We start from the raw sequence: 9,955 nt of genomic DNA, 5'->3' as shown, positions 1-9,955 counted from the left end.
GCACATATAAAAACCAAAGACAACTTTCAAAAATATGATTTTTATGGATACCATAAACAGCAAAATCTAATATAGCATGTCCTTTAAAATGGAACAATTGCTTTAAAACTTTTTTTATTTTAAAATCATCCAGGGGCACAGAAAAGCTCCTGAACGAAGAATCACTCTTATCTAAATCTAACATGTCCTTTGTCAAATCAAAAAGTAAACATAACTAGTAAATACACAGCAGGGGATTATGATAAGCCTCATTTTCCCACTGGCTTAACAAACCCCAGCCGTTGAGTGTGCTCTCCCAGCTGGATGTAATTACACAATAACCATAACATAATAAGCACTTCCCTTGCTGGCTTTCTTTCACAAGCTTTGACCTGATAAATGTGGCTTTATGAAAGCTTACGAAAGCCATTTATCGGCAAGCCACACCTGATTGCCAAACACACAGCACAAAGCGTTTGTTTCATAGCTGCCTGGCAGGCTTGTGGAAGTACAGCTCCAAAACTACGTCTACAGCACAACATACACTTTGACACCCATACAGTCTGGTCACTCCACTTAACAAAACCACTTCACAATACGCAGCTCTCCTGGAAAAGCAATTCATGCTTGCGCAGAGAGTGTCTCTTTCTCAGAACTTGACAAAAGTAGGTCAGGGTTGTATCACGGGTGAGGTCATAGGTGAGTCGAAGCCATGTGTTCCTGATATTCTGAGAAAAGCACTCTGCTGTTTGAGTCGAGCTGCTGTGGGACTTCCTGGCAACCACAAAACCTCAGAGGTGTTTGGTTTCAGTGTGAACTGTTTCATAGCTACGGCTGATAACATAATTACCATACAGCTCATTTGTTTCTCAGATCTTAACTCTGAGTTTCATTACTTCCATTACACAAAGTCAATGAGACATGTGCAACAAATGACTGTTTGAAGTTACTGCACAGTGGTGTGCAAGAATCAAGTGTTTGTATCCATACCCTCTCCATCCTCCTGAGCCTCCTCCTCATTGCCGCTGACTCCCGATCCCTCCATCTCCTCTTCAGCAGATGGAGCGCTGGCCTCCTCGTTCTGAAGAGCTTTACGTTTACGTCTGGCCTTACGCTCTTTCTCCTACAAAAAACACAAGCACAAAAACACAACAACATGAAACCAATACTACTGACAATTATAAATAATTAATCCCTCACTCTCTGAGAACTGACCGATTTTATTTTATGCTGTTGCAGAATCTCATCCAGTTTCTGTCTCTTCTTGTAGTTAAAGTAGAAGTTCTTGCACTGGGAGACTGTTTTGGAGCCCACCATCTTGGCGATTGCGGACCAATTTCTGCCATACTGGAGCAGCCCTATGAAAGTAAGAGAAGGAACATTCTCACTTTACTAACGTAAAAACAGGAACAGAACTATGAGTGATAGAGTAACTATTGTCATAGTTATTTCAACGCACGAAAGACAATGTCATTGTCTGCATGACAACTAAAAAGTCCCTTAATTTTATTGATACAGAGAATGGAAAATGCTGATGAGACCACTATAATGGCCAGGCAGATTAATCACAATTTCATTTTAAAATAAAAAAAAAACAGCTATTTTAAACTGTAAAATTTCGCAATATTATTGATTTTACTGTTTTTATCAAATAAATGCATCCTTGGTCAGCCTTGGTTTAACAAAAAACAACAACCCCAAACTTTTTAACGGTAGTGTAGAGGTGTAGGTTTCATTTTTTTACTTGGTGTCCCACTAAGTCACATGCACTCAAAATAGGGCAGCACCAAGGCCGTTACAGTTTATATAAGATTTATATTACACAGTCTACCAGACAATATCTATCAACACACTAACACACAAGACCCTTGTGTGCTGGGTTACGGAAGCCTCAAGCGTTCCCATTTGCCCAGCCTTGCGTCGTCATTAAGAAAAATTTCAACGAAAGGTCAAAGATCATATGCTGCCGTCTGAAGAAGGAAAGTGGGGCAACAGCCTGACATGAACTGTTCCCAATCATTTAACACCAAGCTAACGCTCAGCAGACGTCAGCCAAGTCGATATGTGCTGGTTAGCTTCACATTAGGAACCTATCTTCTCCAGTCTAAATAACTGCTTTGGATTTATATCGCTAGTGACCACAATAAAGCACTACTGCCTCCACATCAAAGCTACAGGACAGTCAGTGTAGCTTGGAAAGGGACAGAGAGAATGAGATGGAGAGATAAAATGAAGAGTGTAAGTGCATGGAGCTGAATAAAAAATGCCCTTAGTGATATACAAACAAACAAAGCAAGAAATCATTTGAAGTCTGATTTGTATGCTTATCCTCACCATCTCTGATCCTTGTTTCTGTCTCTGTTTATTCTTCAAACTTCCAGTTGTTTGTCAGAAATGCACACACATCCTAATCTATGTAACATGGCAAACACACACAGACACTGCAATGCAAAGACTGCTTAAATAAAAGCTTGCATTGCAATTTATACATTACCCAGAAGTACTTCTATATAACAGGTCAAAAGTCAAGGAAACTCCATTCTTGCCCAATCCAACAAATGTCAAAGTAGCTGTTAAATCCAGTGAAGGGCCAAACACTGTTCTAAACTTCAATTTTAAAACATTGCATTTTGTCCAGTATCTCCAAATGTAAAAGTACTCCAATAAGACAATGCTGTCCAATCAGCTTTGGTAATTCAAGAGCATGTACCAATGCTACATCCAATTGAAATCCTCAGCATTGGCCCACTGTGGATCGTCCAATCAGGGTGTTGCATAAAGAAAATTTGCAGCCCACTCTTCCTCTCTTCTCTATCACTCCATCAGTCTTTTCATCTTTGCTCACATGATTTCCATGGAAATGCACAGCAGAGGCACTTGGAGCTCCAGAACAGCATGAGGAAGAGCAAGAAAGTAGAATAGAGAAAAAGGGAGTGGTTTTTTGGGAGGGAAATGAGCTCCCCATTCCTCCTCTGATAGTTGTGCTGTCGTTTCTCTGTCTCCAAACAGAGCAGCCCTTCTCTTTTTCTTCTCCCCTCTCTCTCTCTCTATTTATCAAACTCACGCGCTTTCCCTCGCCAGCCTTCTTCTGTCTCAAGGCCACAGTTTTTTTTCCACTCCTCTTCACTGGCTGCCGCTTGGCTGGAATTTAACAGCAAAGTGAAGCTGAGATGCAGTGACTCCACCTCCCTAATGCCCGTCCTCCCTCCCTCCACAACCTCATCTGATCTCTTCTATCATTCTCTCTTTTGTGCTCTCTAATGCATATTATCTGTGCCAAAACACATCTACGCTCAAACACACAAAAACAAACAGACAATGAGAGCAAGAGATTGTGGCAGAAATAAAGAGAGAGATTTGAGAGGTTTGATGTTGATATCATGAGAAAGCAGAGGGAAAGCAATTCCTCCAAACTGACCTGCTTTTCTTCTTCAATGTGACCTCTACACACAGTCCTTAACAACAGTGTGAGAGAGGGAGAAACAGAGAGGCTTGCCAAATCCTCTAATTCATGCCAACCCACAATTCAGCCACTTCCTTTCTCACTGCACTCCAACAACTGAATCTAACCACTCACTCATTGCTACAGAAAGAAAGAAACCAAAAGACAGAGAGAAAGAGAGAAAAAAAGACAAACAGATAAAAAGAAAACAAACAGAATGAAATACAGAGAAAAAAAGAAAACATAGCTGCAAGCAGCGATGACGGGCCCGAGCCACCAGTGCAACTGCTACCCTGGTGGCATCAGGAAAACGGTGCACAGCAGGCACATGCATTTACAGAAACCCTCTGACAGTCTGGTTTTAAGGGTTACAGCAATGCAAGGGTTACAATGTAACACCAAGAGTGTGAAACACAAGCACACACAGAACAATATATAAGTCTTTGGTAACACTTTACAATAAGGTTTCATTTGTTAACATTAATAAACTATATTAGTTAACATGAAACATTTATATAGCATCTATTAATCTTAGTTAATTTTAAGTTCAAAACTTACTAACATTATATATTAATATAATATATTGTTCTTTGTTAGTTCATGTTAATGCATTAACTGATGTTAACAAATGAGACCTTATTGTAAAGTGTTACCAGAACTTTTAATGATCTATAAACATTTTAATTATTTCAATGATCTATAAGCATTATTGAAATAATTATAGGAAAACTATATTTCCAGTACAGTACATATTAACTTATTTTATGTATTTGTTTGTCATTCTAACTAATGGAACTGAGCAGTAAAGGATCAGGGTTAAAAGACTTCTTATCCTATGACTATCTAGTGGACAACCTTAGTTTTTAATTTGCTGTTTTCCCCAGAAAGGGTTATTCTAGAATATCAAGAGTGTGAAACAGATACACACACAGAGAGGGTATGATTTACAAATCTTTCAATGGTCTATAACAATTGCAAAATAATTATATTAAACTATATTGACAGCACATGACATATCAACTGATTATAAGGATTTATTTGTCATTATAAGGGATGGAGAGTAAGCTAAAAAAAAAAAGATTAGTCTTAAAAGATTTCTTATCCTATGACTCCATCTTGTGGACAACCTTAGTATTACAGCCTTCACCTGTCAGCTGCAATGTCTGATCGTTTTTAATTTGCTGTGAGCCCCCAGAGCAGAGTAAATTTATTAAACTAAGCATGTTTCCTCAGAATTACATGTTCTCCATATGTAAAAAGGGTTGAAGTGTTTGGATAATGCACTTTAAAGATATAAGAAAATGACTGTTTCCTTTTTTACTGTTGTTTTAATAAATCGCCATGGCAACACCGTTCAAGATATCCAACATCCGTTCACAATTTATCATCTTCAGTATCTTGGCATCATGATGAGTCTCTGCCCGCAGATTCCAAGGTGTGTGCCAATTTTGAAGAGCTTTTGAGCATGTTAAGGGCCCCAAAATCCCCAAAAACCTTGATAAAAAATAAAAATAAAGAACAACAAGAGTAACCCTTAGAAAAACAATAGGGCCCTTCGCCCCCTTGTGGCTTGAGCCCTAATGAAGAATGACAAATAAAGAACTAGGGCTGCCCCCTAATAGTCGACGAGAAGAGGTTTAGTCGATCAAAATTTTATTAGTCACTTAGTCGCAGAGAAAAAATAATAATAATTCCACAGAAGTGGTGAAGTCATGTAGTCCGTGACAGTCAATGAACGAAGGTCTTATGGATTTGGAATGACACGAGGGTGAGTAATTAAAGACAGAATTTAAATTTTTTGGTGAACTTTCTCTAACTTGGGGGTAGGCCTGTATATGCAATAATCAATATATCGACTTGTCGCGCAATATATGTACATGACCTCAATAATTTTTGGTGACACAATATATCACCCATTATATTTACTTAAAAATTAATGTCACCATGTTTTGTACATTCCACTTGTGTCTGTGTCTTTTGCAGCTTCTCGTACATAACGTGGTGTAGTCATGAGGTGCTAGTTCAAATTTAAAAATGCTTCTACAAACAAAATTTCATCTGCAGATATGGTTTTGTTTAGGGATCTGTGCCTTTGTGCATACGGACATCTGACTGCTAAGTAGTGATTTTTCAGCAATACTGTGCACCCTTAATTTACAGAGAAAAGAAGGTCCGGGAAAAATCTGTAGATGGAAAAATCCTAATGAATGTCGCAATTATTTTTGGGGCAATATATCGCACAACAAAAAGGTGTTATCGTGACAGGCCTACTTGGGGGCACCGGTGCGATCATTTGCATTTAACTTAAAATACTCTGTCATTTTTGCTCATACAGAGTAATACAGCTTTCTAATTTGTAAAAGATTTACTTTTATTTGTTTGCACTCACAATAAAAAAACGTTGTGCTTTGCAAAATAATGAAAGCAAACAGGGTGTGCTTTCTGCCATCTAGGTCTCAGTGAACTTGAGCACATCAAAAAAAAATTAACTGAAACTCTGTGCTTGTGTAACAGACATGAAAAATATATCTATAGAGAATGAAATGTCTACTTTTAAATTAATTCAAATGGAAAACAAATATTTTCAGATTATTTGTTGATGGTTTTTAAAGCTCTGCATGGTATTGCCCCAAAATATATTGTTTACCTTTTGATTCCTTATCAAAATACAATGAGATCCTCGAGTCAGATGATTCTTCATGTTCCTAAAACTAGATTAAAATCAAAGGGTGATAGGGATTTTGCGCCTGTGTCTTTTGCAGCTTCTCGTACATAATGTGGTGTAGTCATGAGGTGCTAGTTCAAATTTAAAAATGCTTCTACAAACAAAATTTCATCTGCAGATATGGTTTTGTTTAGGGATCTGTGCCTTTGTGCATACGGACATCTGACTGCTAAGTAGTGATTTTTCAGCAATACTGTGCACCCTTAATTTACAGAGAAAAGAAGGTCCGGGAAAAATCTGTAGATGGAAAAATCTGCATACAAATTCTTTGTGCATTTTTCTTTTTTTCTACTTGTTACTTTTTGTTAGAAAATGTTTATTTACCATTTATTCCGTTTTTTTAAGGAATCTAATATTTTGATACTGAGAATGAAATGTCTACTTTTAAATTAATTCAAATGGAAAACAAATATTTTCAGATTATTTGTTGATGGTTTTTAAAGCTCTGCATGGTATTGCCCCAAAATATATTGTTTACCTTTTGATTCCTTATCAAAATACAATGAGATCCTCGAGTCAGATGATTCTTCATGTTCCTAAAACTAGATTAAAATCAAAGGGTGATAGGGATTTCTCAGTGGCTGCCCCACGATTATGGAACCCTCTTCCAATGCACATTAAATCTTCCCCTTCTGTGGATGATTTTAAGTCTAGACTTATCTTTTTAGTATAGCTTTTAAAATTAGAGTGATCAGGATTTAATTTTTCATTTTTGTTTGCGTGACTATGTAATGATGCTGGAAAGCACTTTGGTCAACGGCAGTTGTTTTAAATGTGCTATAGAAATACAATTTGTATTGCATTGTATTTTATTATGTAATCCGTATGAAACATGCACGTCCACTGTGGAGATGACGAGACAGTGTCATCGACTTCATCACTGCAGCCGAAAATACAGAAAACACTAGTTTATCAATGAATTATTATAATGTTAAGGCAGTCGTCTTGCTGGTTTTTCCCTGATGCATTCATAATCATTATTTCTGCCAGTGTGCTGTGGGAAGTTTTATGTGTGCACTTGAGCGCTGATAGGCTATAGGCAATTAAAGCCCGGTATGCTATGGGAAGTTTAATGCGTGCACTTGAGCGCTGATAGGCTATAGGCAATGAAAGGCTCCTTATTATGAATTATATGGTTTATTAATATAAATGTGCGATTAGTCAACTAATTGCTAAAAATGAACGACTACTAGTCGACTAGAAAAATCTTTAGTCGAGGGCAGCATTATAAAAAACAGATAGATAAAAACACAAATCTAGCCGAAGACAGAGAGAGAAAGTGAGACAGAATGATTTCCTAACAGAAAGACAAAAATAGAGAGACATAGAAAAACAGAGATAGACAGAATGAAAGAATGAACAACAGAAAAAAAGATAGAAAGACAAACCTAGCATAGGCCAGAGACAAGAATAAAGACAGAGTGAGAGACAGAAAGACAAAGAAATGAACGACACAAAAACAGAGTTGGAGAAGGCTGCTTACACACAGCAGCTAAATCTGGTTGTCACTCCTCTTCAGAGAGCTGAATCCTGTTCAGTTCACACTGACTTCAGCTGGAGCGACTTGCTCGTGTTTATTTTAAATATTGCTGTTAAATACTGCTGTTCTAAAAGCTGCAGTGTGTGTTATCGTGAGCAGTTTACACACATACAAAAACATTTGTACAATGTCACACATTTACCAGCATTTACTAGAGCTAAGAAAATGTTAATATGCACACACAGTACACTCATCAGTCTGCAGCTCCTGCCTCCAAAGAAAAGCATCTAAAAAGAACACTTGAGGAGAGCTGTGTGCAGTAGCTCTGGGTTATATGTTACACAGGCCTTTAACCTGCCATTAAGTGCCCCCACAGCCACATACACACTCACTTCCTCTCTCAGAGACGTGAACACAAGCGAGGCCACCCTGCCTTTAAAAGGCTGTGCCAGCATGCATTAGTCACAGTGCAGAGCTGCTCTCTCTCTCTCTGTGTGCAGGAATGCAGCAAGACAGCCAGGTGCCATTATCATATATTACTGTTGTCTCCCTCTCTTGCTTTAAAAATGATCACAGATAAACACATTAGCATAGGGAGCTGTAAGCTGCTTTAAAAATGACAGATGAGGTATCTGCCTGGTGTTAAGAGGGTCATAGGGTGAGGGGTGGCAGTATATTTGGGGACAGAGTGACAAAAATAAAGCAGGCACATTGAGGTTAATAACAGCAGTGTTGGGAAAGATTGCGGTCTAGGCTTGGCTTTAATGGTACACTATTTTACTGCAAGTTGGAGAAAATATATGAATTAATTAATAAATAAATATTAATGAATGACTAAGTGAATTAAGTCAAAATCATTTAAATGTATAAATGAATTAAATAAATGTGTGTGTGTGTGTGTGTGGTGATATACTGTATATATTTTTTTTTTCCAAGGTCACCACTGCTTAGTCCTATTTGAAGTTATCCTAACAGGAGTAGAAGGGCAGTTTTTTAAGCATATTTCATAAGTTCTGAAGCACAGTATAAAAAAACCTAAATGAGGTTGTTCAAACTGTGAGCCTTAGTGTTCAATTATTATTTTTGCTCAGATCCGATTTTTTTGTATAGCTGTTCACATTGTTGTTTTAAATGTGGCCAATATCAGATTTCCAGTGTGAACAGATCATGGTTCTGAACTGACCCACATGCACAAAAAAAATAAAAAAACAATACGAACAGGGTTGCCAGGTTTTCATAACAAAATCCGCCCAATTGCTTCTCAAAACTAATACAAAACTAGGCCAATCGCGTTCTGGGGGTTATATATCACGTTAGTGGGGTCACTTTAACCCACGGAGTTGAAAAACAACCCGCGGCAACGATGAAAAAGTAGCCCAATTCATGGGAAAACTGTGAATTTGGCAACACTTGCGCAGCACGCTGTCATACACAGAGGACATAAAGTAAGCGATTCTGCGTTTATTTATAGTGTTATCTGCCACAGAAGCCAGCAAAATTATGTGCACGCAATATGAAAAATAAAGACAAGGATGTGACAGAAGAGAGCAGAGTTTTGAAACATTTATGATACGAGCCCTCATTTTTTGCTTGTATATAGCCTAGAGTTGTCACTGTAATGCTTATGAGTTCTGACACATCACTGTACTTCCACTGACTACCTTCCACAACTGTCTTGATAACTTTGGGTATGTAAAATCTTTGAAGTGACTCCCATGAGCGCAGAATCGTGACGAATGTTGATCTAGAGTGACGTAACAGTTGTATGAATTCCGATATGACTGTTCACACTGCGGTCGCATTGCAAAATGTCTGACCTGTATCGGATTTAGTACCACATATGGAAGTGGCTAGGCATGGGCCGATTACCGGTTTCAAGGTATACCGCGATTTGAAAATGTCACGGTTTCAAAACCGCTAATATTTTCCGTTATACCGATCCTGCGGTATGCGCTGTTTTTTATGTCTCCTCAAAGACTGAAAGTGTAGGAATCCCTCAGGTTGAGTGCAGTGTAGAGAGTAACACGACCCTCCTCCTGTTGGTGCGAGTGAGCGGTCAGTCACGTGTGTGTAGGATGGCCGAACTAAAGGAGCTTCCCCTGGAACTTACGTGATCGGCAACCGGCCGTTTTTTGTCTTATTGCAAGCAACTCGTCTCTGTTCTGGACTTGCACAAACTGCGTTGCAATGCAATCGTTTTCCAAAATGTCATTTATGTGAAAATATGAAGTCTGTAAACACCCGTTAACACAGGCCAGAGACGCTGAAGACGGACGCACAGAGAAAAATACTGTAGCAGGCAGATCACTCACTGTTCATGATGCACGAA

General features: G+C 38.3%; 1 protein-coding gene across 1 annotated transcript in view; it reads right to left on the bottom strand.

Annotated features, from left to right (window-relative positions):
- Window positions 1-9,955, bottom strand: part of LOC107684513 (nuclear receptor corepressor 2-like) — a 172,704-nt gene that overhangs the window by 31,586 nt on the left and 131,163 nt on the right. Inside the window, exons 19-20 of the mRNA XM_016480786.1 lie at window positions 1,195-1,337; window positions 970-1,102 (exon numbers count right to left, since the gene is read on the bottom strand). Coding sequence (XP_016336272.1) covers window positions 970-1,102; window positions 1,195-1,337 — 276 coding nt within the window. The remainder of the gene's footprint in view (window positions 1-969; window positions 1,103-1,194; window positions 1,338-9,955) is intronic.

This window comes from Sinocyclocheilus anshuiensis, unplaced genomic scaffold (genome assembly GCF_001515605.1).
Source record: "Sinocyclocheilus anshuiensis isolate Anshui unplaced genomic scaffold, SAMN03320099.WGS_v1.1 scaffold1, whole genome shotgun sequence".
Lineage (NCBI taxonomy): Eukaryota > Metazoa > Chordata > Actinopteri > Cypriniformes > Cyprinidae > Sinocyclocheilus > Sinocyclocheilus anshuiensis.
The sequence above is the reverse complement of the archived record's forward strand: the minus strand, read 5'-3'. Positions and strand labels throughout refer to the sequence as shown.